This window comes from Pipistrellus hanaki, assembly GCF_964339955.1.
Source record: "Pipistrellus hanaki genome assembly, chromosome: 16".
Lineage (NCBI taxonomy): Eukaryota > Metazoa > Chordata > Mammalia > Chiroptera > Vespertilionidae > Pipistrellus > Pipistrellus hanaki.
The window spans coordinates 38,596,092-38,623,930 of record NC_140518.1 but is presented as its reverse complement, the minus strand read 5'-3'; the positions used below and the strand labels follow the sequence as shown (position 1 = coordinate 38,623,930).

The window sequence follows — 27,839 nt, the reverse complement described above, 5'->3', positions numbered from 1 at the left end:
CCCTCCTCCTCCTCCTCCTCCTAAGCAGCCTGGAATCTGCCTTCAAATCTATTTCTATATCCCTGATCCCTTTGGGAACTCTAGGGCCCTATTCTTTGTCCCTTGGTCTCACCCTTTATTTCCAAATTTAGTTCCAGACATCCTGACCATCCATAAATAAACAGTATGGGAGACCCAGACAAAGATAAGAGACACACCCTGCAAATATATTATCATAGGCACAAGCATACACTCATACTTCCAAGCACACATGGAGGACAGCCTGTACCTGCTTTCAGCAGGGCTACTAGGTTCCTAACTTTCTCTCCACATGTCTGTCAGAGGGGCGGGGGCTGGTTCTTCCCTGATTTCCCCCCCTGCTAGTCTGCGGAGGCTTAGGAGACAGAGTTACTCCGTGCAGAGGAAGACACTGATGCCACACAGACATGAAGCCCTGGTTGGCTTCGCTCCCACAGCAAGCATTAGACTAACCAGCCAGACCTGTCTTGTCAGGCAGAGGTGGCTGTGCTCGAGACAAGCAGCGCTTGGTCCAGCCCCTTGCTCCAGGACACACAATCCTTCCTCCCACAGCAGCCAAGGGAAAATTAGCCACAATTAACACTGGAGGCCTGTTTCCATTGCCTCAGAATCCCTTCAACGCTGTTCTTCCTAACTCCTGGATTCTGTGTCCTCTCCTGCAGGAAGACACTCTAGGAATTAGGGGGTTGGGGGGGGGGGGGGTTCCTGCAGAAAGCTCCCCGCCCTCTGGGGGATGGGGGGGGGGCAGAGTGAAAACTGTAATAGGAAATAGGAAGTCAGTAAGTCGCTATGCCTCAGCAGTCAGCGCTCCCTAACCCCAGGGACTGAGATTAATATGAACATGGAAACGGGGCTGCCGCCGGGCGAGTGGCAAGAGCAGGCCAACTGGCTAAGGCTCAGGGAGGCCGCCCGGGTCACCACCAGCGGGGGGTGGGGCACGCGCCCTGGGACCTCGCCGCCAGTCACGGCCAATCCCCAGCCCAGCAGGCTTCCGGGCTTCGGAAGGAGGCGGCGGTGGGGAGAGGCTAGGTGGTATGGCTAGGAAAGGAAAGGGAGGGCAATAAGGCAGATCTAAATCCCAACCTCTGTCTCACCAGCCACTCAATGCTGGCCCGGAGCCCAGACTCTCCACGGCCTCGGCTCGGATCGCGGGAAGACGGCGGGAGGAGGGGAGGAGGGCGGGGAGGAGGGCGGGCGGGGCCCGGCGGCGGCGGCGGCGTAGGGAGAGGGAGGAGCCTCGCCGCAAGCCTCGCCTCCCGCCCGCCCCTCTCCTAATCTCACCATCAATCTCTCACACATATATTTATTTTTTTCTCAAATTCCCTTCCCTCCCCCACCGCGAACCACCATAATAGGTCTGCTGCACATGCGTATTGCACGCAGGGGGTGGGTTTGTATCTTCAGACCTTTTGCAAAGAAACTACCAGAATTTTCCGCACCACCCACAAGCCTTCCCCACCCCCACCCCGAGGAATCGCATCTATATATTATGTTATATTATTTCTCCAGACTTGCCAGAAGGGGGAGGGAGAGAAGAAATGAGTTTTGGGCTTCCTGCTCCCTTCCCCCACCAATGCGAGTGCTATTATTTTAAACGCTTAACAATGTAAGGAGGCTGGAGAGGGGGGAAGGGATCACATTGGTCCTGGGTAAAAATGTAAGACAAAATGGTGAGAATCAAAGCAGTCAGAACGAAAAACAATAGAAACCTCTAAGACGCGCAGAGAAAAGGACGAGGGAGGGCGGCCCGAGCACACTTCCTCGGAGGAGGGTGAGGTGCCCACACTCAGAAAGGCAGAAAGAAGGAGCAGACTAAAAATATTTCCCCAAAGTTTTACCCCAGAAAGTCACCTCAGGTCACCGATGTGACGAGGAGGGCTGAAAGGGAGATAAAATTGCCCTGGGAGACAAGAGGAGGTGGATTTTTCAATACAAATAAAGAATTTTAAAAAACATCTGACGTCTCCTCTGTTCTATTCAGAAAGCAGAGAGGGGAGGGGAGGGAGCGCTGACACAAAGACCCATCGCAACCTCAGGTTCTCTCCTGCTCCTCTCGCACACCTAAACCCGCGGTCAGAAACCCCCAGTACCACACTCCGAGTCCGAAATGCAAATAGGTGACAGCTGCCAGTCCCCCTTCGGAACCTGACATCCTTTCTTTCCCTCTTTCTTAGCCCCTGGGGCTGCTGGCGGGGCCCCTTCCCTCCCCAGAGTTCTTTATTCCCTTTCCCTCCAGCAAACCAAGGGGCTCCCTGGGTAACTTTGTAAAAACTTTTCCCTTTTCCAGAGAAGCCTGGCGGTAGAGGAAAGGGCTTTATCCTGTCCCACCGGACAGGCAGCCTCCGGCCCTCACAGAAGCCCCCTCCCCTCCCCTCCCCTCCCTCAGGGACCTCCGCCACAGGCGCCGCACAGATCGATGTGACAGTTTTACAAAGAGCGTGATGTTGGGTGTTTTGAAGTTTGGTGCATTGGTGCTGGGTGTGGACATCCCCTTTCGTTCCCCCTGAAGATGCTCGCCTAGAAGTCACCACCCGGGGGAGCGGGCTGAGGGGGGCGGTTGCTGGGCCCCGGGTGCGAGCGGCGGCCTCTCCCTCCGCAGCCGAAGGAGCTGCCCGGAGCGCCGGCGGCCTGTCATGGGGGGGGGGGGGGTGCTGAGTGACGGCCGGGCCGCCGAGCCGCGGGGTGGGCAGGTCACACCCCCAACCCGGTCAGGGTGTGGGTGGTTTCAGCGAGAGTGACAGTGAGTGGCAGCCACGTGAGAGTCATGGCTGGGCAGCGCGGCCACCGCAGACTGACAGGGTCAGGGGGCGGGGGGGGGGGGCGGGGGGCTGCGCACTTGACACAAAAGAGCCCTGAGCGGAGGGGATGGAATTCGGGGCATCTGCACTCCCAGACCCCGGCCCCCCGCCCCTATTCTGAGTGCCTGGTCTCCCCGGGACGAGCTGCGGCTCCAGGAAGTGGCTGCGGGGAGTGTGGCCGCCACCTGCCCGGTCCCCCGCGGCCCACAGACACGCGCCGCCCCCCCCCCCGCCCGCCCTGAGGTGGCGGAGCCCGAGGTCCCGACGGACACCGGCCCCCCCCCCCCCGGCCGCCTTCCCGGCTCCTGAGGGGAGAGGGTGAGGGCCGCGGGCCGCCCCACACGCGGGAACCCCACTTCACCTCAGCCCGACCCCACCCGGGCCGGAGCCCGCGGGGCGCCCGCGCGGCCGCCCCTCCCCCCGCCCCTCCCCCACGCCCGGCCGCCGGGGTCTCCGCGGCCCCGCGCGCGGCCAGGGAGGGGGCCCTGGCTTCGCCGCGGCCGTTTCCTGCCTGCCCCCTCCCCGCCGAGGGGAAAAAAACCTCCTCCGCCTCCTCCCCGAAAGCCGCGACCGAGCGGCCCGGGCCGCGCGCGCAGCTCGCGCCCAGCGCTCCCGGGCGGCGGGAGGGGGAGGGGGCGCGGAGGGAGGAGGCCTGGCCCCGCGGCCGCCGCCGCCCGGACCGCCCGGACCGCCGCCCCGCGCCCCGGATTCGCCTCGGGTCGGCCGCGCGGCGGGTGCGTCGCCCCAGCCCGGCCCCGCGCGGCGGCTCCCTCGGGCCGGGGCGGGGTGAGTCGGCGGCCGCTTACCTGGCGGCGGGGGCGGCGGGGGCGGCGGCGGCGGCGGGAAGAGGTGGCAGCCGGGGGGGCTGTGGCGGTCGCGGTCGCGGCCCCGGTCGTGGCCCGGCCCGCGCCCGAGGATTCCCTCGTCGTCGTCCTCGTAGTCTTCGTCGGCCGCCTCCACCTCCTCCTCCTCTTCGTCACCCTCATCTTCCTCCTCTTCTTCCTCCTCCGACACCACCATCTCCTCCTCCTCCTCCTCCTCGTCCCTCAGAGGGGAAGCCATCCTGTGGCTCTGGCCCCCCCACCACCCCCCCACCCACCGCCCGCCCGCCTCCCCCACCGCTACCACCACCACCTCCTCCTCCTCCTCCTCCTCCTCCTCCTGCTCGGCGGCGGCCTCCTCCTCCTCCTCCTCCTCAGCCGCCCCCAGCCCCCCAAACCCCCGGGTCGCCCCCCGCCGAAACCCCCACCCTCGGGGCCGCCGTCTGAGGAGGGGGGCCAAGCCGCCCCGAAATTGTCTCTTGGAAAAAAAAAAAAAATTGAGGAGAGACTTTTTTCTTCTCGCCTTCCAAGAGAACAAGAAAGGAGGATTTTAAAAATATATAAATATATATATAAAAGTTTTCGACTTCTCTCTGCCCCCCTCTCCGTGACTTTCAATATATTTAAATTCTGAGGGGGGCGCTCAGAAATATTTCTCAGAGCTGAGGCACTAAGATGGCCGCCTTGAAATTATTTTTAAAACAGCCCCCCCTGCAGCACCGCCACCCCCTCCACGAAGAAAGGGAGAGGGGGGAAAATCCCCTTTTCAAACAAGATGGCTGGCTTAATATTTCATTTTCACCCCTGCCCCCTTCTCCTCCCTGCTACACCCCCATCTCCCAGCTTCTACCCAGAAACCCGCAGATTTCTCCCTTTTTTCATAACTGATTAGGGCACAGATTAATAGAGATATTTTCCTGTGTACTGAGTGTGTGTGTGAGGGAGTGTGTGCGCGCAGGGAGGGGGGGGGGCATGAAGGATTTCTGCATAAAACAAAAATGGCTGCTGTGACTAACTCCCCCTCATAAAAATATTCGAGGGGGGGCATTAATCAGTACTCATGCTCAGTCTGACATCAGCATAAATTGTTAAAGGTTAACTAGTTAGATACTAGTCCAACTACATTTAAATTTTTTTTTCTTCTTTTCTTTACTAGTCTCTTCCTCCCCACCTCCCTTCTCTAAAGAAAAGCGCTTTTTTTTTTCTTCCCTGAATACTTCAGAAGGGAGTGGTTTGATGTGAAGGTTTTTTTTTTTTCCCTTCAGGCATTGAAAAGGAAAAAAGATGAAATATATGTTTATATATAACTGTTTCTACATACCTCATTGGAGTCAAAACGCGTTTAATCGTGCACATACCTTTTAAGTGAGAAGGGACACTGGATTTTTCTTTTCTTTTAAAAAGTGGTAGAAATCCTTGTGACTTTTGGGGGAAGAGATATGAATAGATACAATGATTGAGGTGTTGTTTTTTTTTTTTTAAAGGAGTCCATGTTTGATTCTCCCCTTTGCCCAGCCTTTTCAGTGATTAATATTGTTGTATATTTTACCTTCACTCTTCTCCGTTACCTTGCCCTTCCCTTCCCCGATTGCTTGAGTATAAAATTTATCTGACTTAGGAAATTAATTTAGGGGCAAATTGAACAGATTTTTTTTAGAATAAAGGGGAAATAATCAGGTCTGAAGATTGTGAAATGATTTTCTCTTTTCTCCTATTTCAGTGTATTTCCTTTCTTCCATGATCTCAACACTGATAAAGTGAAAGAAAACTAAGGTAACCATGACAGAGAAAAGTAGCTGGAACTGAGAAGAAAAAGAGGTAGGGGATTATACTCCCATTTTCATCTGCTTCTGACCCTTGATTTTTAACTGTACCCAGTGTTTATCTTTAAAATGGCACCAGGAATCAAATGGGAGATTGAAAAGGAGTCAAAAGTAGCTTTCTCATCCAGAGACTTCATCGGAGAAGTCGTAAAATAAAATTTGCCAGTTGAGCAAAGCAAGGGCGAACAGCTCGGTTCTAGCTTTTTTGTTCTTGTCATCCTTTTCTTACTCTAGTTCCTTCTCATTCTTTTCATCTCATTTTGCCCTTTGCTTCCCATCCTATGTCTATGGAACCATTGCTCTTCTGGGTTATTTCCCTGGATCTTAAATATGGGTGCCAGTGACCCAGCAACTCTGCAGTATTCAGGAGCACTTTTAGAGAGAGGGGTAGTAGGCAGCAACCACAAAGTATCAGTGACAAGGAACGCTGCAGATTTTTGCTCAAGAGGCTAAAATGTTCTTTATTGATGTATCACGCTCCCCCCTCCCCCCCACACACACTAATGTACTTTATTGAGCATTGATTTCCATCTTTTTCTTAAGCTGGCCTTTGGGATTATCTTGCCTCTGCTCCCATATCATTCCTGTGAGTCTAACTCTTATCCCTCTTTCATTCGTTTGTATTATGTCCTCTTAGTCTCTCTTTCCCCTAGTCTTCTGAGTATTCCCTTTTTTTCTGTATATGGGCTTCTCGGGATGTGTCTTTATTTTCCCCTCATCCCTTTGACCCTCAGGTTCTATACCTCTGAACAGTTATCCATGTCTGTCTTCGTTCTGTTTACTTCTGTCTTCCAGGATCTGACTGCATGTGCCTCTTCCTTATGTCTGCCTGACTCCCCCCCTTTCTGGCCCCTCTGCGTGAGTCTGGGAAGAGTGTCCTCATGTGTCTGTTGACAGCCCTACACATCATGTGCACCACAGTCTCTGCCTCTGTGCCCTCTCCCTCCGTGCTGAGCGCCTCTTTCTGCAGGGGGATCAGGTCACATGTGTCATGTGCTGCAGGTGTGGGTGGCTAAAGGTGGCTGTGTGCATCCCTGTACAAACATCCATCATTCTCACGAGTGTGCTTTGCATATAGATCTGTTAATTTGCCTGATTCTTCCTCTTCTCCATCTCCCCCTCTTCCTGCCTGCTTCTCCTGCTCTCTTCTCTCCCTACTGACTCTCTTGATTTTTCTTCTTCTGTCCTTGTTTCCGCCTGTTTCTCTACCTGCTTACTCCTATTATGGTGTCTGTCTGCCTGCCTGCCGATCTGCTCCTCCCTGACTGGCTGCCAGCCTATTTCTCTCCCTGGTTGTCTGTCTGCTTCTCTGGCTGTTTGCCCACCACTTTCTCTTTAGCCATCTGTCTCCCCGCCTGCCTGTCGCTATCACTTTTTTAGTCTTGGTTTGTCTACCTTCCAGGCCTTGCCATGGTTCCCTGTATTGGTTTGTCTCAATCTTATCCTTCTACTTGTTACTCCTTTTATTTATGCCTGTTAAGTTCATGATTTTTTTTTTTATGTCTGTCTTCTTGCCTACTTGCTTGCTGCTGTCCTACTGTTTAATGTTTGTATCTCTTTTTTTGTTGTTAATATATTTTAATTGATTTCAGAGAGGAACGGAGAAGGAGAGAGAGAGAGAGAGAGAGAGAGAGAGAGAGAGAGAGAGAGAGAGAGAGAGAAGAGAGAGAGAGAAACATCAATGAAGAGAGAGATTCATTGATAGGCTGCCTCTTGCATGCCTCCTACTGGGAATCAGGCCTGTAAGCTGGGCATGTGCCCTTGATCGGAATCGAACCTGGGACCCTTCAGTCCACAGGCCAACACTCTATCCACTGAGCCCAACTGGCTAGGGCAATGCTTGTATCTTTTCCGTCTACCTGCTTATCAGCTTTTTCTCCCTTGGCTTCCTCTATCTCAGCATCCCGTCAGTGATGATGGGCTCTCTACCCCAAACCTCCGAGTGAACCCATTCCTCCACAGTCTTACCGTCCTCCTTGCCTTCTCTCATTGATTACTTCCATTTCATTTGTCTCTTTTTCTTTTTGTCTTTCTGGTTCCTCAGTCAGCCTGCCTAAGTCTTCCTGCCATTTTGCTGTCTCTCTGCCTTGCTGGCTCTGTTGTCCACATCTCTGCTTGCTTTCCTTTTTCTTCTTATTTTTTTAAAAATATATTTTATTTTATTGATTTTTCAGAGAGGAAGGGAGAGGGATAGAGAGTTAGAAACGTCGATGAGAGAGAAACATCGACCATCTGCCTCTTGCACACCCCCTACTGGGGATGTGCCCGCAACCAATGTACATGCCTCTGACCGAAATTGAACCTGGGACCCTTCAGTCTGCAGGCCGACGCTCTATCCATTGAGCCAAACTGGTTTCGGCATTTTTCTTCTTATTTTTTTAATCAACTTTTAAATAGACAGTACATACACATGGTATAAAATGTTTTAAGCATTAAAAATGTCCTGTGAAGAGTAAGCCTCTCTTGCTATTCTCCCTGTCTTTAGTTCTTCCCTCAGAGTTGCTCACTACTTCACATTTCTTAGATATTGTTTCAGAAAAGAGTCTACATATATATGTCTACTTGCTTTTTGCTACACTCTCCTACTTCTCTCCTAGTTCTACTGAATGCTTCTTCCTCTGTTAGTCTGTCAGTACTGCTTCCTATTTCACTGGGCTTACCATCTCTTGCCTCTTGTCTTTTTAATTCTACTTTATGACACTTATCTTTTTAAAACTGTATTCTAATTGACTTCAGAGTGGAAGGGAAAGAGAGAGAAAAAAAAAAATCAATGATGACAGAGAATCATTGATTGGCAGGGGTTTGAACCCGCAACCTGGGCATGTGCCCTGACTAGGAATCAAACCATAACCTCCTGGTTCATAGGTTGATGCTCAGCCCCTGAGCCACGCCAGCTGGGTGGCATTTGTCTTTCTTATTGGCTGGTTGCAATTTCCGTGCTTTTATTACCAGTACCTGAGGGGCTCTTAGGAAGGGCTTGCTCTCTCATCGCCGGCTCTACTCTACATAATAAGTTGTCTTGGTGACAGCCCACCCCTGCTGGTCTTTTCATCGCTGAAGTATATATATTAACTGAGAAAAGCACTGGTAGTATTGAAAAATACCATACAAATGTGGGTACAACTTAATAAGTACAGACAGTTCGTAAGCTGAGCTTACATGTGCACAGAATAGATACAGGCCTGCTCACCTTTCCATGTCTGTAGTAATTCTTTTAAAGGTATATGGTCTAGATCCTTTTAGCTTTAGCAGTACTCTTTGGCTGTTGATCTAGGCCTGCCCAAGAAGTTTGTCCTCCTCCTCGTCTAAAAAAACTTTGCTTTTTACTAAAACTTTTTTCCCTTTTCATCCTCCCTTTGACTCCCTCCTCTCACATGCCATCTTGGAGGTGTCATAGCTCATTGGGAGAAACAAAGATATAGCTTCTACCCAAGTCTCTTCAGAAAGGTGATGATAAAACTTCTATAACAATGCTCTATTCTTTCATTTCTGCTTTTTACTGCCTGTATTCCTGAATTGAACAATTTCAGCCTCCATCTCTGCGTCTCTCGCCTGTCTTTCCCTCTCTCACTTCTCTTTTCTTGGTTCTGTCTCTCCTCTTAACTATCTGTCTTGGGCTCCATTCTAGCCTTTCTGATTGGTTACCTTCCCTCTCTTCTGCCTGATTGACCTCTATCCTTCCATCACCCCATCTGTCTGCTGGGTTCTCTCTGTCTGCCTGCAATAATATATGTGATAGCACTTTTTATTTTTAATTATTATTTTTTAAAATAAATATATTTTATTGATTTTTTTTTTTTACAGAGAGGAAGGGAGAGGGATAGAGAGCTAGAAACATCGATGAGAGAGAAACATCGACCAGCTACCTCCTGCACACCCCTCACTGGGGATGTGCCCGCTACCAAGGTACATGCCCCTAACCTGGGACCTTTCAGTCCACAGGCCAACGCTCCATCCACTGAGCTAGTGTTTCCCAAACTTCTCTCATGATGAGAATCACCTGGTGGAGTTGTTAAAATACAGATTCCTGAATCCCAACTAAGAAGTGCTAAACTAGAATTTTTGGGAACATATAGGTAAATTTGTATACTTAACTAGTGCTCTAAGACAGGTGATTCTCATCATGAGAGAAGTTTGGGAAACACTGCACTAAGCCAAACCGGTTTCAGCGTGATAGCACTTTTTAAATTATGAAGCACTGGGTAGTATAAGATATTGTCATGTCTTGTTTCTTATTGTTTTTTCCTTTCTCTGCCTTCTTTCTTTCTACTCCTTTCTGTTTTTCTGTTCTGTTTCTCTTGGAGATCTTGCCTGCCTCTCTGTCAGTCAGCTCCTTTCTTTCCTTGCCAACCTGTCTTTTTTTCTGCCATCCTTCTCTATCTGCTCCGTTCTTGTGTCTCTCTATGTTTCCAGGTTCCTCTGTATTTCTTTTTCCTGTCTATTCTGTCTGTCCTTAGGCCCTTTATCTGTGCCTGTGTGTCTCGCTTTCTCCAGCTGCTTGTCTCCCTCCCTGTCATTTTCAATGTGGGTCCCACTATGTGCCTTTTGCTATATTCCTGTACTTCAAAAAATGAAAAGAATTAAAATACCATATGACTGCTTGGTAGAGAAAGAAGTTATTTAAAAAATTTTTTTAAATTGATTTTAGAAAGAAAGGGAGAGGGATAGAGAGATAAAAACATCAATGATGAGAGAGAATCATTGTTTCGCTGCCTCCTGCATGCCTGCTACTGGGGATTGAGCCTGCAACCCAGGCATGTGCTGTTGGCCAGAATCAACCTGGGACCCTTCAGTTCCTAGGCTGACACTCTATCCACGGAGCCAACCCAGTTAGGGCTATACAATTTTTTAGTGACCAAAGGATTAGCTAGGTGGAAAAAGGAGAGACACTTTTTGAGATCAGACATTTAAACACACAGAAAGTTAAACAATATGTGGTAGTGATGATTGCTATGGGCTGTAAAATCTGAGCATGCAGAGAAGAGAAATCTTGTAGGGGGAAGGGGAACAAGTGAAGAATTTTCATATGAACTTGTATTTGAAGTAGGTCCCAATGGATAAATAAGATTTATAGAGCAGAGAGGAGGGCAGTCTGGGTTGAGTAAGAAAATACTTAGCAAGTAGTATGTGGACCTCATCTGACTAGAGTGGTAAGTTTATGATAGAAAGTTATAGAAGGTGTTGGTAGCTCTTTAACGGATGAGGATTGCTAGTATCTCAAGTAATGAGTAGAGGCCAGAACCATGAAGGAACTTTGAAGAATGGAGGGGAGAGAAGAGAAGCCAAAGAAAAATATGGAAATTGTCAGAGTGCTAGGTACACCAGCTTGTGTTATTGTGGTAAAGCAAGAAGACAGTCCAGAGGGAAGATATAATAATTGATGCTAGATGCTTCATGGAGGTTAAAAAGAGTTCCAACTGACAGTTCCTCAAAAGTTAGTTCCATATGACCCAGTCATTTCAGTCCTGAGAATTGAAACATACTCAAAAACTTGTCTGTGAATCTTCATAGGAGCATTATTCATAATAATTCAAATGTCCATCAACTAAGGAATAAACAAAAATATAGTATGTCCATACAATTCAGTCATAAAAAGAATGAAGTACTAGTATGCTACAACATGGATGAACCTTGCAAACATCGTGCTAAGTGAAAGAAGCCAGACACAAAAGAAAACATATTGTATGATTCCATTTATATGAAAGGTCCAGAATAAATTTACAGAGATAGAAAATAGATAATTGGTTGTCAGGGGACGGGGGAGAGGAGAATGGAGAATGACTGCTAATGGGTATGGGATTTCTTTTTGCAGTGATGTAATATTCTAGAATTAAGTATTGGTGATAGCTACACAACCTTGTAAATATACTAAAAACTCCTGAATTGTACACTTTAAAGTAGTGAATTTTATGGTGTATGAATTGTATCTCAATTAAAAAAAGAAACTGCAAACTGAGAAAAGTATTATATTTAGCAGCTCGTTTGGGTGAGGAAGTTACATAGCAATGAAAGTTAAGACAAACAAAATATTGCTTATCGAGGTTTTTAACTAAAAATCTCATCTATTTGGGACTATTTCTTAGATTCAAATAATATATATAGCACAAAGAATATTAAAATGAACACATGTACCCATCATCTGGCTTAATAAATATAACAGTAGTAAGATTTTTAGAGCCTCAGATGATCTTCCATATTCCACATTCCTCTCCTGCTCCTATCCAGCTAGTATCCTAAATTTTGTGTTGTCATTCCTTTGCTTTTTCTTCGAGGTTAGTTCCCTTCTCATCTGTAACTTCTTAATTAAAAAATATTTCTAACCTATAGAAAAGTTGAAGGATTACAATGAGCCCTAACCGGTTTGGCTCAGTGGATAGGGCATCACCCTGCAGACTGGAGGGTCCGGGTTCGATTCCAGCCAAGGGCATATGCCTGGGTTGTTGGCTCAATCCCCAGTAGGGGCATACAGGAGGCAGCTGACCAGTGATTCTCTCTCATCATGTTTTTCTTTCTCCCTCTCTTTTCGCTCTGAAATCAATTTAAAAAAAAATTTTTTTTAAAGGACTACAATGAATACCCATACAGGGTGGGACAAAAGTAAGTTTACAGTTGTTCATGTGGAAAATAATCCTATCTAATAAAGAGGGAATATACAAATTGACTGTCACGCCATCACAAAGATGGCGGCACCCAGTCCCCCCAGCCCTGCCGGAGTTCCCCAGTCCTTTCAGCCTTGTGGGGGGAGCAGGTGTGCGGTGCAGCGGGACCTGCTCTCAGGCGGATCCAGCCACTATTGAGCCTGCTGCCGAGTCCCACATCCTTCCAGCCCAGCCGGGGAGGGGAGAGGGGGCACGTCTGGTGCATGGTGCAGGTGGACCCGCCCTCAGCCCCCTCGCCACCCAGGGCCAGCCTGAGACGCGGGCAAGCCTTAGATGGCAGCTGCCCAGCCAACTTCCAAGGCACAGGCAAGCCTTGGATGGTGGCTGCCCAGCCACCTAAGACCACCTGAGGCTCAGGTAACCAGGGCCGGCCAAGACTGGTGCTGCCGGCAGTGGCAGCAGCAGAGGTGTGATGGGGGCGTCACCTGCCCCTGATCGCCTCCCACCCCTGAGGACTCCCGGACTGTGAGGGGGCAGGCAGGGCTGAGGGACCTCCCGCTCCAATGCATGGATTTTCATGCACTGGGCCTCTAGTATAATAATAAATAGTAATATAAGAATAAACTGCTTCACATACTCACACTGTAAACCTACTTCTGCCCCTCCCTGTATATAACTTCTTCACTTAAATTAACTGATCTGATTGTTAACCTTTGCCACATTGGTAAAATGGCATGAGCAAATGCTTGTGATTTAATTTTAATTGCATAAAATAATATAAAATAATATATATAGTATAATCTCAACCATGCAGGAAAATAATAAAAAGATTTGGTTAAAATGTTAATAGTTGGCTGAAACTGGTTTGGCTCAGTGGATAGAGCGTCAGTTTGCGGACTGAAGGGTCCCAGGTTCTATTCTGGTCAAGGGTATATACATTGGTTGTGGGCACATCCCCGGTGTGGGGTGTGCAGGAGGCAGCTGATCGATGTTTCTCTCTCATCGATGTTTCTAGCTCTCTATCTCTTTCCCTTCCTCTCTGTAAAAAAAAAAAAAAAAAAAAAAATCAATAAAAATATATTTTTAAAAAATGTTAATAGTTGTTTCTACTGAGTGATAGGAATAAGAATGATTTTTGTTTTGCATCTTTATGCTTCTCTACTTGGAATTTTTTGCGAAGAGCACATATTCTATAGTAAAAAGAAAAAATGTTTTTAAAATTAATTTAAAAATATACAGAAAGAGAACTATGTACATAGTGAATATCAAATATTTGTTCATAAAGTTGGGTAGTCCTAAAAAGATAGTTTAAAGTGATATGGAAAATAACCCTGGAAACAGACCACGTACCTAAGGAATTTCTTTATCTCCAGGGCTGCTTCCACATTCCCCCGTTTTGTGTGAAAAGGCTCGCTGTATACCCTTCTCACTGTCATCTGCTACCTCCCGATCACTCCACCCATTCACTGAAAATTGACACCTGGTTTAGTCCTGCTCTCAACTTCATATCCAGAAACCTTTCTCTCCTTCTGCTTTTGGCAAACACCAGCCATTTTCCCCTTTAGACATTGCCTTGTAACTACTACTTTTTAAAAAATCCTCACTCAAGGATATGTATTTTTAATTAATTTTAGAGAAAGCGGAGAGATGGGGAAGGGGGACGTTGATCGGCTGCCTCCCATACGCACCCCAATTGGGATTGAATCCATAACCCAGATATGTGCCTGCCCAGGAATTGAACTGCAGTGTTTTTGGTGTGTTTTTTTTTTTAAAGAATTTTAATTGATTTTTAAAGAAAGAATGGAAGGGAGGGTGGAAAGAGAGAGAGATGAGAGAGAGAAGAGTGAAACATCGGATTGGATTGGCTGCCTCCTACACACTCCCCACTGGTGACTGAGCCGGAAACCTGGGTATGTGCCCTGACACGGAATCAAACCAGCAACCCTTTAGTGTCCTGAACGACACCCATCCACTGAGCTGCTGCTTACTCTTGGGCCTTTCACCACCTAGCTCTCCAAAGAAGGAACTTTTGGACTGTATTCCAAAATTGTGTAACTCCTACATTGTATTCCAAAGCCAAATAATGAAGTTGCCCACTCCATTAGAGAGTTTGAGTTTTGGAGGCTGGTAGCACCTGGAATCTAAGTTCTGTCACTCACTAACAGTGACCCTGGCAAGCTCTATCCCTCATCTGTGAAACGAGGATATCAATGCCGATCTTACATGGCTGTAGTGAGGATAAACTGAACTAACTTAGCCCTACCCAGTTTGGCTCAGTGGACAGAGCGTCGGCCTGTGGACTAAAGGGTCCCAGGTTGGATTCCTGTCGAGGACACGTACCTCAGTTGCAAGATCCTCTCTGGCCTGAGCCCTGGTTGGGATGCCAATCGATGTCTTTCTCTCACATCGATATTTCTCTCTGCTTTCTCTCTAAAAATCAATGGAAGTATCCGTGGGTGAAGATTAAAAAACACCTGAACTAACTTACATAAAGGACTATAAGGCACTCAATAATTGGTAGCCATTATTCTCAACAAGTTTACTTACTATTAGCCATTTCTCAACTTAGAGATTCACTTAAGATAATAGTAAGGTGAGGGAATTCTGATCAGAGTTACGATAGCACCTTAAACTGAAGAAGCAAAGTGCTGAATTTAGTTACTCTTACTCCAATAGTTGGGCCATTTTCCTTGCTTTAGTTTATGTAAATAAACTAAACTCCAGCATGATATGAAACAAATCACATTTTACTGAACGCAAATAATTTTCCTAATGGAGGCACAAACAATTAAAAAATATATATATTTTTATTGATTTCAGAGAGGAAGGTAGAGAGAGAGAAACATCAATGATAAGAGAGAATCGTTGATCGACTGCCTCCTGCAATGCCCACTGCTGGGGATTGAGCCCGCAACTGGGGCATGTGCCCTGACCAGTAATTGAACCTTGACCTCCTGGTTCATAGGTTGAAACTTAACCACTGAGCTATGACCGCAGGGCCACAAAGACTGTTGTTAGATCAGAAAACCAAATGTTAATCACAGATATGGCCTACTGATTTTCTAATTATGGCAAATGTTACCTGGATGCCTAATAATGACAAATCTTGGGATATCCCAAGGAAAGCATCCGTTACTAAATAAAGAGCGGCTAGCACAGGAGAACGAGAGAAAACTAAAATTTTCCTGTGCCTGTTCCAAGGACCATTCATACTGCTGGGCATTTCCCATATCTTATTTTAATCTTCACACCACTGGAGGCTGCTTCTTTTTAAGTGATCGTATCCCAGTTTATACCTGTGCTTAGTGCGGTTGTTCTTCTGTTATGTGGAAACCAAAGGAGGAAAGGATTCTGTGCGTGGCTACAGAGCCAGAAAACCCCTCCCTTCTGCAGTGGGATTTCTTCAGTGAATATCCCATTCATGTCCATCCAGCTACAACTCTAATACACCACCATTTTGCTGTTTGCTGAATTATGGAAACTCAAGTCCTTACCTTATTTGACCTCTATGTAACTTTTCACACTGTTTATCACTCTGTCATCTCAAATATTCTCTTCTCTGGCTTCCATGGCACCATTTTCCTGGGTCTTTCTCACCCACTGGCTTTTCCTTCTTCTTCTTCTTCTTCTTCTTCTTCTTCTTCTTTCTTCTTTCTTCTTTCTTCTTTCTTCTTTCTTCTTTCTTCTTATATATTTTATTGATTTTTTACAGAGAGGAAGGGAGAGAGATAGAGAGCCAGAAACGTCAATGAGAGAGAAACATCGACCAGTTGCCTCCTGCACACCGCCCCCACCAGGGATGTGCCTGCAACCAAGATACGTACATGCCCTCAACCGGAATGGAACCCGGAACCTTTCAGTCTGCAGACCAACACTCTACCACTGAGCCAAACCGGTTTCGGCCTCCTCTTCTTTAAGATCTTATTCCTCCCAGGCCCTCTACTCAGATCACACTTCATTCTTGAGGTGATCTTATCTTTGACCTGAGCATTAATTATTCTGCTGATAATTTACATACTTATAACTCTAGACCAGAGCTCTCTTCAGGATCTAGTGTCATATATCCAATAAGATCTAGACATTTGTATTTGCATGCCCAAAGTTACTTCATACAGCTAACTAAAAATAGATCACCTTCCTCTCAATCAGATTCCTCTCTGGCAGTCCCTTTCTCCATCAGTGGATTTATCATCTTCTCAGTCATGCTGTCTAGAAACTGTGGTGTCGTCCTTGACCGCGCTTTATGTCCCACACTCCCTCCCAGTAAATTATTGAGTGGTATAATTCTTTCTCAGCTTCAGTTCATATTCACTGAAGCCCACAGCCACTAACTTAGTTCCAGCGACTTCATTGCTTTCCTGAACTGCTGCAGTAGCGTTAGTCTCTGTCTCCACATTCTTCCCCTCCTCCCCCCCTCCCCATTCATTCTCTTGACATTATGTAGTCAAGTCACTTTTTAAAAATGCACATATTGATGTGCTCGAGAGGGATCCAAGATGGCTGCGCCCAGGTGAAGACCTAGCCGCAGCCGCACACAACAATTTCAATAAAATACAACTAAAATATAAAACGGACATTGCCCAGAACTACAGGAAGGTTGACTGACTGGAAATTCTACAGCGAGAAGCAAGGAGAAAACCAGAAGGAGGTGCGGAGGAGCTGGGAAAGCCCAAGGTACGGAGACACGGTGCGCGGAGAGGACGGAGCCAGAGAGGAGGGGGAGACGGAGTGCCTGGCGGGCGTTCCCTAGCGGGAAGGAGATAAAACTCCGACTGTGCTGGGCCCCCGACTGCTCTGAACCCCAGTTCCCCAGACCCCGGAGACCAAGGCTCATCCATAGGGAGCCGGGCTGTAAGGTGGGACCCCGGGGAAGCCGCGGCGAAAGGAGATCCCGGCGGCGCGTACACTGCGAGCAGAGAAGGGACGGTCCGCTGTGCCGCGGGATTGCCCTGACGGGAAGGAGACTGGGGCTCCAGACTGCTCTGAACGCCACCTCCAACTCCACTTCCAACTGAACTGAACCCCAATACCGGGCTCATTGGGGGAGAGCACATAGACTGTTTGGCAGCAGGCGAAAACCGAGGGCACCTTTCTCTCAGAGGCACCGGCAGCGAGCACTGAAGGACCCGCATAGGGCGGGGCTGACGGAAGCCAAAGCTGCAGGCTCCAACCTGAAACCCCGTCCCATCTGTAACTGCGAAATGCGACAACAAAATAGATCACAAACGAAAGAAATGGAGGACAAAAAGCGTCTGGATATAGAGTTCAAATCTACGCTTATAAGGTTTTTCAAGAATTTCCTAGAAAAGATGGATAAGACCTATGAGGATATGAAAAGAGATCATCAAGAAATGATAAGGGAACAACAAGAAATAAAGAATACATTGTCTGAAATAAAAAATATTTTACAGAGTCCTAAAAACAGAAGGGAAGATCGCAAGAATCAAGTCAAAGATTTGGAACATAAAGAGCCAGAAGACACTCCTCCACAGAAGCTAGAAGGCAAGAGAATCCAGAAAATTGAAGATAATGTAAGAAACCTCTGGGACAACTTCAAGAGAACCAACATCAGAATTATGGGGGTCCCAGAAGATGAGAGAGAGCAAGATATAGAAAACATACTGAAAGAAATAGTGACAGAAAACTTCCCCCACCTGGTGAAAGAATTAGACTTACAAGTCCAGGAAGCGCACAGAACTCCAAACAAAAGGAATCCAAAGAGGACCACACCGAGACACATCATTATTAAAATTCCAAGAGCAAAAGACAAAGAGAGAATATTAAAAGAAGCAAGAGCAAAGAAGGTAGTAACTTATAAAGGAGCACCTATACGATTGTCAGCTGACTTCTCAACAGAAACCATGCAGGCCAGAAGGGAATGGCAAGAAATATTCAAGGTGATGAATAGCAAGAACCTACAGCCAAAAATAATCTACCCAGCAAAGCTATCACTCAGAATCGAAGGCCAGATAAAGAGCTTCACTAATAAAAAAAAGCTAAAGGAGTTCATCACCACCAAACCAGAATTATATGAATTGCTGAAGGGGGTTCTTTCAGAAGAGAAAGTAAACAAAGATAAAAATTATGAACAACAAATACGTAATTATCAACAAGTGAATCTAAAAACCAAGGAAATTAAAAAAATCTGATGAACAATATTAACTGTTGAATATAATAGAATCAGAGGTATGGAAGGGGAGTGAACTGACGATTCTTGGGGAAAAGGGGAGAGGGGGGCGTGGGAAGAGACTGAACATAAACTGTGCACCTATGGATGAGGACAATGGGGAGAGGGGAAAGGGCAGAGGGTGGGGTGGGAACCTGGTGGAGGAGAGCAATGGTGGGGGGGGAAAAAAGGAACATTTGTAATAATATGAAAAATAAAAACTTATTAAAAAAAAGAAAAAAGAAAAATAAAAATAAATAAAAATGCACATATTACCATGCCATTCTCTGTAAAATTCTTGGCTCTGAATTGTATACTATAAAGTGGTGAATTTTAAAAAACACACAAAACAACCTGGTTTACAAAGCCTCCCATGGCCTGGTCTGACCTTAAAGTCTCTCATTGCCCACCTTCCAGGACCTCAGATTTGATTTCAGAGGCATTTCATACTTAGCCCTTTTGTAGCATTCACATTATATTTGTTAATTTTATTAATATTGATTAATTGCTCTGGGCTGGGCACTGGGATAGGGATGTATACAGTAGAGCCTTTTTTGAAAAGTTCTACCCTTCTAGAACTTACAGTCTCAGAAGGAAGGAAGATGGACAATAAACAATAAATTAAATATTTGAGCCACAACCGGATTGGCTCAGTGGTAGAGCGTCGGTCTGCGGACTGAAAGGTCCCAGGTTCGATTCCGGTCAGGGGCATGTACATTGGTTGTGGGCACATCCCCAGTAGGGGGCGTGCAAGAGGCAGCTGGTCGATGTTTCTCTCTCATCATCGTTTCTAGCTCTCTATCTCTCTCCCTTCCTCTCTGTAAAAAATCAATAAAATATATTAAAAAAAATAAATATTTGAGGAAAAAAAGAAAGAATTCATGGACATGGACAACTGTGGTGCCTGTCGGGGAGACAGGGGAGGAGGTGGAGGTGGAGGTGGGTTTATGGGGAATAAATGGCGATGGGAAAATTATAATAAAGGGAAAGCCCAGCTGGTGTGGCTCAGTGGTTGAGCGTTGACCTATGAATCAGGAGGTCATGATTCAATTCTGGTCGGGTCTGAATCCTCAGTGTGGGGTGTGGAGGAGGTAGCTGATCCATGATTCTCTCTCATCATTCTATCTTTTTCTCCTTCTACCTTCCTCTCTGAAATCAATAAAAAAATATATGTTTTTTGTTTTGTTTTTTTAAAGGAAAAATACAAAAGAAAAAGCAAAAAGCTAAATATTTGAATTGTAACTTATGATGTTTTAGGGCAGCCTGAGAGGGTCTGGTAAAAGATTTTCTATAATTGAGGGATCAGGAAAAACATCTCAGAGAAAGTACCATTTAAGCGAAGACTTTAAGCAGCAGGAGTTGGCCAGTGATGAGTGGAGCCTGGAGAGCTGTTCCATGTAGAGGAACAGCCTGTGAGAAAGCCAGACCTTAAGGGCCATTGAGGAAGACAAAGAAGAGCTGGAAGAGCCAAATCATCGCTCTGTGGATGGCAGTCAGTGTGTCCGCAACATCCTTTTAGGGAAGCCTTGGCAGACCTTAGATAGGAGAACTTTAAGAGCTTTTCTGGGCTGTTGTGTACAAGTGAAAGCAAGATGAGGAGAGGCACACAGATTTCTCTGAATCTCCACTAAACTCCCGGCAGTGCTCCATCCCGCAGCACGGCGGGCGGGCCTCGGTTTCCGCCGTGAGCCGGAACCACCTACATAAGCACCTGCGTCACTCACAGGGAGCACAGACACAGCAGCAATGAAGTGACAGTAAAAAAATTAAAAGAAAGATAACAATTCCTGACCTTTACTTGTGGTAAATAAATAATAAAAAACACATAGCACAAATGTACATACATCAAAATGATGGAACTTTTTCTTTTTTAAATAAATGGGAGATGGCAACGAAACAATGAAACGATGTGCGGTCAAGCCCGACGTAACTGGAGGACTGCCTGTATAAGCTGCTTGAGGGCAGAAATTGTCTTATTAATTAGTGTATTCACAGATTCCAGCACTGCATGACACTGATGCTCAGCTTTATATTAATGAGTTGATTAAGTGGAAGGTGGGGTCAGGATTCCAACTAAGGCTTTCTAAAAAGGCTCTGCTTAGGTATCCCCATCTCCTTCTCCGTCCACACCCAAGACTGATTGGATATTCCTCCCTTTGCCTCCAATGCATCTGGTTGATTATATTTTTCAAAAATGGCCATCATAATATTCAACATCCAAAATGCTCTTATTACAAACTAATTTTACTCTCTTCCCTTGGGTTTGAGGCAAGCTTCCAACTTACCTTGCAGGTAAGCCCCAGCAGTCAGCCTTCTGTTATTTGAAACCAAATACATTCTCAACTGATATACTATGATGGAGTGATACCTACCCCTCTAGGCGGTTTATTAAGGGCAAGGGAATATTTCATCTTCCTTACTATTCTATAGAAGGATTAGAAGAATTTACCAGCACAAATGATATTATTCAGATCTCCTCAGATCCTCCAAATAGCGAGAGGGGGCAAATAGCAATGGATACCACATTATCTAAATCTGTTTGGCTCCTGAGTTCAGACACTTTAAATAGAGGGGGTAACGTGTGCCATTTGGCTCTATCCACTGAGCCAAACCAGCTAGGGCTGGAGGGATGGGGAAGGCATCTTTAACATATTTGTGTGTGTGTGTGTGTGTGTGTACTATTCAGGGGCAGAAGGTTGATCCAGTTTGAGAGACTGATGGAAATTATATATAACACCTTTCTTCAAAATAATACACATGTGCCCCCACATATACAATATTTAGAAACCATTTCCGCAGGTCCAGGTTAAGAATCCTCCTGTGATTGGCCTTGAGGGTGGAAACTTTTTCAGTAACATAATTTGGTCCTTTATGAGGAACAATTTTCATTTCTCTTTTTGTGTGTGTGTGTGTGTGTGTGTGTGTGTGTGTGTGTATGTGTGTTTTATCCCATTGAGCAGGCAAGCTTCCTGCAAGGAACATTAAAAAACAACAATAAAAAAACCCCCAAAAACCTTTTTATTACGTCTAGTGATGTATGTATATAGGGTCGAGACTTGGGGAAATATTTGAATATTTGCCAATTGAGTCCTTTGAAGCTGCTATGATTTACTGTGAAAAGGCAGCTTTCAATATTCTGCCACCCCACCTCCCTCCAGAACAAAAGAGATCCTACACTCATGTTCTTTTACTTTATAAGTTTTAGGCCAAGGCATTATTTACAGATTCTTCATACAAATATCCAGTCTTGGATATTTAGGAAACAAAGTAGTGCCCAGTGGAAAGCTTTATAGCCCTCTACCCAAAGCAGTAAATATTAATAAACAAATGTCCTCTGTTATCTTAAAAACGTGTGGTCTTAATTCCTTCCATAGCTCCATGCCTCACCCCCCACACACCCACACCTGTAATCAGATCTTCTGCTTTCCCCATGATTTTTTAAACATTAATTAAATTTTTTTTGTTTTGTTCATTCTCAACCCCAGGATATTTTTTCCATTGACCTTTAGAAAGAGTGGGAAGGGGCAGTGGTGAGGGGAGAGGAACATCTGCTGGTTGCTTTCTGCATGTCCTGACCCAGGTCCATGCCCTCGACAAGACGCCCCACCAGGAATGGGACTGGTACCTCCAGTGCAGGCTCTCACCGCGGAGACCGCAGGTCCGGGCTGGGTTTTTTTCCTCAAACTACATTCCTTTCCTGGCGTGTGCTTGCAGGGAAAACTAAAAACAGGAACAAACATATTGCTAATAGAATAACGGCCTTGTAGTTCTTCCTTTTTTTCAGATCCTTCCCTCCCACCTATAAATTTCAAAGGGGCCATCTTTAATCCTAACCTCTAGAATTTGAAAGTGTTTTCCCTCCTCTAGTCCCCTCCCTGACTTTGTAGGCAGTTGCAGCCACCTAGTGGCCAAGTGGGGAAATGACAGATTGCTCCAAAAATGTCTGAGAGGAAGAACCTCATGGGATAATTTTTGGTCTTGGATCTATGGAGAGCAAGGAAAGAGAGACCTGTGGATAGAGACTATGGCACAGGATCCAGACATCCTATTTCTTGGTCTTACCTTGCCTCCTAAGACACAACATCCCATACATTGGTTAATATAAACAAATGAATTCACTTAACATTTGAGTTCATTCAATCAAAATTTATTGAGCAGCAACTGTGTGCCTAACACTTGGAATACAGCAAGAAACAAGTTGGACATGATTAATGCTCTAATGAGATACAACCTAGCAGCCAGCCAGCCAATTACATCGGTAATTTTAACACAGAGGTGATGATAGTTTGGAAAAAGGATGGATTCCAGAGATATTTAGGAGTTATCGTCTACTTGGAGAGTGATTGGATGTGTGAGGAGAGAGAGAGATGTGTGTTTGGCAACAGGTATTGAAAAGTAGGAGACTCTGGAAGAGGGACAGATCCCTTAGGCTTAGTCCTGAGGATGCACATTCCCACAGCAACAACATAGCTTTGGTTCTCAGAGAGTTTAGGATTTAACTGGACAAACAAGATGCACACAAAACAACTGTAGAGTTGATTAAACATCAAAATGATTCTGGTAATTCATGGACTCTTGCAATACATGGGACTAAAAGAATCCCTCAATTCTCACCTTGTGTTCAGGTACCGCCAAAGCCAATAGAGTCTCCCCTTCGTCCATGCCCTTCAAAAACTCCTATGGCCCTAGCTGTTTGGCTCAGTGGATAGAGGGTCAGCCTGCAGACTGAAGAGTCCTGGGTTCGATTCTGATCAAGGGTACAGGCTCAGTCCTCAGGAAGGGGGCATGTAGGAGGCAGCCAATGATTCTCATCACTGATGTTTCTTTCCCCCTCTTTTCCTCTCTAAAGTCAATAAAAATATATTTTAAAAAAACAACACAACTCCTATGCAGCCCACCCAATGTCTCACAGGGGCCACTTTTTCTGCTCTGGGCCCATGTCAGGAGGATGCACAAAGGGGATAGTTTGCCTGTTACCATCAGGAAATTCACCTGTTATTCTCCTTCCCTGCTAACGTTAAATGGGACCAAATCTGGTTGTTCTCTTTTGGTCCTCAAGAATTTTGACTTAATTAGCTCCTCTATTTACATTATCCCCGTCAAGCCTGTTATTGTAGAAAAATATCTTGCAAAGTCAACCCTGCACCCTCACATTCCCTAAGAGGTGCAGGCCCATACTGTGCTATCTGCCTCCCTTTTGCTCCAACATCCAAGGTGGCCCACTCCAAAGGCCCAACTCTAGTTTGTCCTGGAACCAGCATATACCCACCTCTTTGCCTGGAAAATGGCAGGAGAAAATTTTGCTATGGGATTAACCACGAAGTAGTCTCAATAGCTATTGCTCAGCTGATACTTAACCTCACTAACTGCTGTCTGTCTCTGCACACCTCTGCTAATAGCTGCAGGAAAAAACAGCTGACTGAACAGTAAGCCTACAGGCATTGCGTAATGAGCCTAGAACATTGAGATATTTCCTTTACAAGGAAAAGAAGATGGACTTTGGGCAGACTTAGGTTTACCTCCTGGATCACTAACTAGTCTGCCTTAGTTCTATTAAATCTTGCTAAACTTCAAAAGATTTATCTGTAAAATAGTGGTAATGGGTAGTCATACTAAACAGTGTATAAAGCACATAATATCTAAACTGAATTAATTACCTGGTAACCATTCACTTCCTTTCTTTCCCTTGGGTTTCAGCTGGCAAGTACTATTCAGAAGGGAGATTAGCCAGTTTTGAATGGCCAATGATAGACATTTACTTTTTTAAAAAATATATATTTTATTGATTTCTTACAGAGAGGAAGGGAGAGGGATAGAGAGCTAGAAACATCAATGAGAGAGAAACATCGACCAGCTGCCTCTTGCACACCCCCTACCGGGGATGTGCCCACAACCAAGGTACATGCCCTTGACCGGAATCGAACCTGGGACCTTTCAGTCCACAGACCAACGCTCTACCACTGAGCCAAACCGGTTTCAGTGACATTCACTATTTCTGTCTCTGTAAATACCATCTTCCTGCAGCCATCCCATTTCCATCATTGAAAAAAAAAAAAAAAATCGTTCCATCCCTCATCCCTGTATAGGATTTCTCTTTCTCTTACTATCAAGAAGTTCTACCCGAGCCCTCGCTGATTTGGTTCAGGGGAGAGAGCTGTGGCCTTTTGACCAAAGGGTCCTATGTTCAGTTCTGGTCAGGGCACATACCCAGGTTGTGCCCTTGATCCCCAGTGGGGGAATGCAGGAAGCAGCCAATCATTGACTCATTATTGATGTTTCTCTCTCCCTCTCCCTTCTTTGAAATCAATAAAAATATATTTTTAAAGTTCTACCTGAACTCTATCCTCTTCTACATCTCCTTAGTCCAAGATATTTTGTCGTATCATTTAAAAAAAATTAACTTCTAACATTCTCCCTAATTTCCTCAGTAAATTATAACGGGCCTGTGAAACAGGACCTTTATATCTCATAAGGACATGGGAACCACAGGTCAATTCCCAGAGTAGGAAGTAAGTCTAGGACTAGGCACTCCCCCACCCCATCCCATCTCTTTTCCTACAGGGCACAGAAACAGCCAGATTCAAAATGTGTCTGAGTCTATATGAGCATATATCTCCTTTCCTATAGCTCCGTGAGGTCATCATTGAAGTAGAGCAGTATTGCAGGTGTGTGGAGTGCATCATCCATATTGAGAAAATCCAATTCTTCCTCCTCATCCCGGATGCCATTCTCCTCCAGGGTACATTCCATGTTCAAGTTCTTCCCTTCGTATTTCCATGTGTAGCTGGCAGCGTGTGCGTTGTGGGGGAGGTAGCGGTGTAGGATCTCCCACATTGATTCTAGGGCCCCCACCTGGAACACAAAAGCACCCCACTCCCAGAGTTCAGGGTGGAACATACACACACACACATTCCAAGCCAAAGGCCAAGAGCCCAAAAAATGAGCTGGGATCAGAGTGCCTCCCTTGGCAGATAGCTTCAGACACTCCACAGCCCCGGAAACGAAGGTGGAGCTCCAGCATGCAATGAATGACACTAAAGACCGACCTGTCAGTGTGGCGGCCACTTCTAACAGATGGCCTAACAGGTCAAAGTCAAGCCACTGCCTGGTAACTACATTCCCACAATAGACTATTGAGAGTCCAATTGCATTTGCTGTCCAAAACACAGCATGTAAGAGTTTCCATGGACCACCAGCACTAAGATACATAAATTGATGCCCTGACCTTATAAAGGAGTCTACTGGGAACCAACCCTGGGGACCTAGGTGGTCTGCTTTCCTGGCTTGCACCTAAGTGGGGGTGAAAATACAGCTTCTACCGGTTCTGGAGAGTTGATGGCCTTAAGATCTCTCTGCTTGGAGATTTGCTGGGATTCCCAGTTCCCTCTAACCTGCCCCGGGGCATCAGTTCTCACCTCCAGTGTGTGCTCTTGCGACGTGAGTGTGTTAATGATACGGATGTTCCGGGTCTTGGCGGACAACCGACCCACTTCATAACGCGACCCCTGCCACCAGGGCTTCCCGAAATCGTTGGCCCAGTCGGAACGAGGCAGCTGAGGCGGGACGTGCAGAAAGCGGCCCCGGGGGGTGCGGTATCTCTGGGCACCAGTCAGCGGATCTATGTGCTTTCGGATCTTCAAAGCAGGGTTTGGGGGAGGAGATGGGAGCAGTCACCCTCTCGGGCTCTGGCTAGCTCCTCTTTTTCCTCCCCATCCTCATTTTCCAGTGCTCTCCCAACCCACCCGCATACACACACCCAGCACCAGGCAGAACTCACGTCGTTGGTCTTTGGGTCAAACCAGTGGCTGATGTCCTGACCCGCAACTTCCAAGATGGGTTTCAGCAGCAGGTCTCCTGGAAAGGGGCAGCCGCCGTCAGTTCTAGCCGCCCCACAAAACCGGGCACCCACAAAACACACCCGAAGCGGACCCCCAGTGTGGCCCTTACCTACGTGCTCTAGTGCCAACGGCGTTAGGTTGTATACGTTTCCCAGGTAAGACACCCAGAGGTCGTCCGGTTGGTTATGTTCAGCCACCTCAATCGGCGTGAAATACCGACGCCGGAAAAACTCAAAGTCTGGCCCGGCAACGAGGCCCCGGCGTGGCATGGCTCTTGCTCTATTGGTCGCCGGCTCCTTTCAAGTTTCTTCCTTGCTCCTCAGCACACGCTCATCACTACAGCCTCCCCCATCCTGGAGCTAAGACCAAAGCGTTTATCCGCTGACATGGAAACCATTGTCCCTTTTCAGCCACCGTCTACAGAAATCAAACGCTGGGTGGGCAAAGAGTAGCGGCGATCCATGGGAAACGTAGTTTGATTTCTGCTTTCAAATAATTGAGTTATGTCCTCAGGAGTTCCGGGGAGAATTCGGAGTGGCCTGGGCTACAGGGGATATTTAAGACAGACTTTCTCGCGAATCAGAAAAACGGAGGGAATTGTGCGATTTTGGAAGAAAAAAAAAATCCTTGCTAAATTCCAGGGTTCTTAAAATATGTTTTAAAAAAAAAATTTGAGGTAAAGTTTCTCGCGATATCTTAATACATCCGGCATAATAGAACTCAGTGAGCCACAGCGCTGGAAAGTAGAAGCTCGCGAGATCGCTGCAGTTGCCGAAGAGAAGAGGAGAGGTGATCTCGCGAAAGAAAAGCTGCCGGGAGAGCTCGCGAGATCTCAGACCACCGAACCCGAAAGGTTCTTAGGGAGTTGAAGGGCCTGGAGGAGGCCCCGGAACAAATGGCGGGAGCTGGGCCGACCATGCTGCTTCGAGAGGAGAATGGCTGTTGCAGCCGGCGTCAAAGCAGTTCCAGCGCTGGGGTTAGCGCGGGCTTGGGTTCCGAGATTGAGGGGCAGTCGGGGAGCAAGATGGGGGGGGGGGGGTGTAATGGGGCGGGGGGGACTGCAGCTCCCGGCAGCCTCCAGGATTAGCGTGAGCGCCCCGCGGGCTGTCGGGAGCTGTGGTTCCGCGGGCGGGCAGCGGCCCCGGCGGCGCGGTCTGAGCGCGTGTCCTGCCCGCGCAGGACTCAGACGGAGAGCGCGAGGACTCGCCGGCTGCGCGCGCCCGGCAGCAGCTGCAGGCGCTGCTCAACAAGACCATGCGCATTCGTATGTCAGATGGACGGACGCTGGTCGGCTGCTTCCTCTGCACCGACCGCGACTGCAATGTTATCCTAGGCTCGGCGCAGGAGTTCCTCAAGCCGTCGGGTCAGTGCTCGGGGAATGCACCGCCGGGAATGCGGTGGAGCCTCACTCAGGCATTTCCCCTTTAGAGCCTGGCTGCACCCCTCATTTTGGGAGGCTGGAAGTCGTGGCTCAAAAGGGGCGGGGCCGACGCTGGCTTGCCTCCCTGATGTTCTGACCCTCCTTTCCAGATTCCTTCTCTGCTGGGGAACCCCGTGTGCTGGGCTTGGCCATGGTACCCGGACACCACATCGTTTCCATTGAGGTGCAAAGAGAGAGCCTGGCGGGGCCTCCCTATCTCTAACCATGATCACGCATGCCTTTTAGACTTCATTAAACCTGTAACCCGAGTGGCCTGTGTGTGTGTAACTGGGATGTCCGGACAGAGGTCGCACTTCCCACAGACTAGGCTTCCAGGAGTGCCGCAGGACCTCAGG

The 27,839-nt window shown here is 47.0% G+C and overlaps 3 protein-coding genes and 1 long non-coding RNA gene across 17 annotated transcripts in view; 2 read left to right on the top strand and 2 right to left on the bottom strand.

Moving 5' to 3' along the window:
* Nucleotides 1-3,921, bottom strand: part of CHD3 (chromodomain helicase DNA binding protein 3) — a 28,033-nt gene extending 24,112 nt beyond the window's left edge. For 5 of the 11 annotated variants that reach the window (XM_084863820.1, XM_084863825.1, XM_084863823.1 and 2 more), the window contains exon 1: nt 3,623-3,921. In XM_084863820.1, coding sequence (XP_084719946.1) covers nt 3,623-3,878 — 256 coding nt within the window. In that variant the 5' untranslated portion in view covers nt 3,879-3,921. The remainder of the gene's footprint in view (nt 1-3,622) is intronic. The other 6 variants (XM_084863827.1, XM_084863828.1, XM_084863830.1 and 3 more) reach the window with 2 other exon arrangements.
* Nucleotides 1,116-19,561, top strand: LOC311611587. 3 transcript variants are annotated; one of them, XR_014793124.1, is made up of 3 exons: nt 1,116-3,602; nt 5,358-5,455; nt 19,422-19,561. It is a non-coding gene; the product is annotated as an uncharacterized lncRNA (long non-coding RNA). The 3 variants fall into 3 exon arrangements; XR_014793125.1 differs by lacking the exon at nt 19,422-19,561 and adding an exon at nt 17,471-18,020; XR_014793126.1 differs by lacking the exon at nt 19,422-19,561 and having other exon boundaries at nt 5,358-5,646.
* Nucleotides 19,562-20,578: 1,017 nt separating this feature from the next.
* Nucleotides 20,579-26,360, bottom strand: CYB5D1 (cytochrome b5 domain containing 1; the record flags this gene model as incomplete). Of its 2 annotated transcripts, XM_084863873.1 has the most annotated exons (4): nt 20,581-25,077; nt 25,641-25,859; nt 26,003-26,079; nt 26,173-26,360. In XM_084863873.1, 4 exons carry the CDS (start codon nt 26,330-26,332, stop codon nt 24,847-24,849), a joined length of 687 nt encoding a protein of 228 aa, XP_084719999.1. In that variant the 3' UTR covers nt 20,581-24,846. The 2 variants fall into 2 exon arrangements, with proteins under 2 accessions (XP_084719998.1, XP_084719999.1); XM_084863872.1 differs by having other exon boundaries at nt 20,579-25,077; nt 26,003-26,332.
* Nucleotides 26,361-26,904: 544 nt separating this feature from the next.
* Nucleotides 26,905-27,750, top strand: NAA38 (N-alpha-acetyltransferase 38, NatC auxiliary subunit). Its single transcript, XM_084863887.1, has 3 exons — nt 26,905-27,039; nt 27,243-27,426; nt 27,594-27,750. Exons 1-3 carry the CDS (start codon nt 26,959-26,961, stop codon nt 27,704-27,706), a joined length of 378 nt encoding a protein of 125 aa, XP_084720013.1. The 5' UTR covers nt 26,905-26,958; the 3' UTR covers nt 27,707-27,750.
* Nucleotides 27,751-27,839: the final 89 nt, after the last annotated feature.

Coding starts and splice junctions, on each gene's coding strand:
- NAA38 (XM_084863887.1), top strand. CDS start 26,959: ATGGCGGGAGCTGGGCCGACCATGCTGCTTCGAGAGGAGAATGGCTGT. Junction 27,040..27,242: donor AAAGCAGTTCCAGCGCTGGG/GTTAGCGCGGGC, acceptor CTGCCCGCGCAG/GACTCAGACGGAGAGCGCGA. Junction 27,427..27,593: donor GGAGTTCCTCAAGCCGTCGG/GTCAGTGCTCGG, acceptor CCTCCTTTCCAG/ATTCCTTCTCTGCTGGGGAA.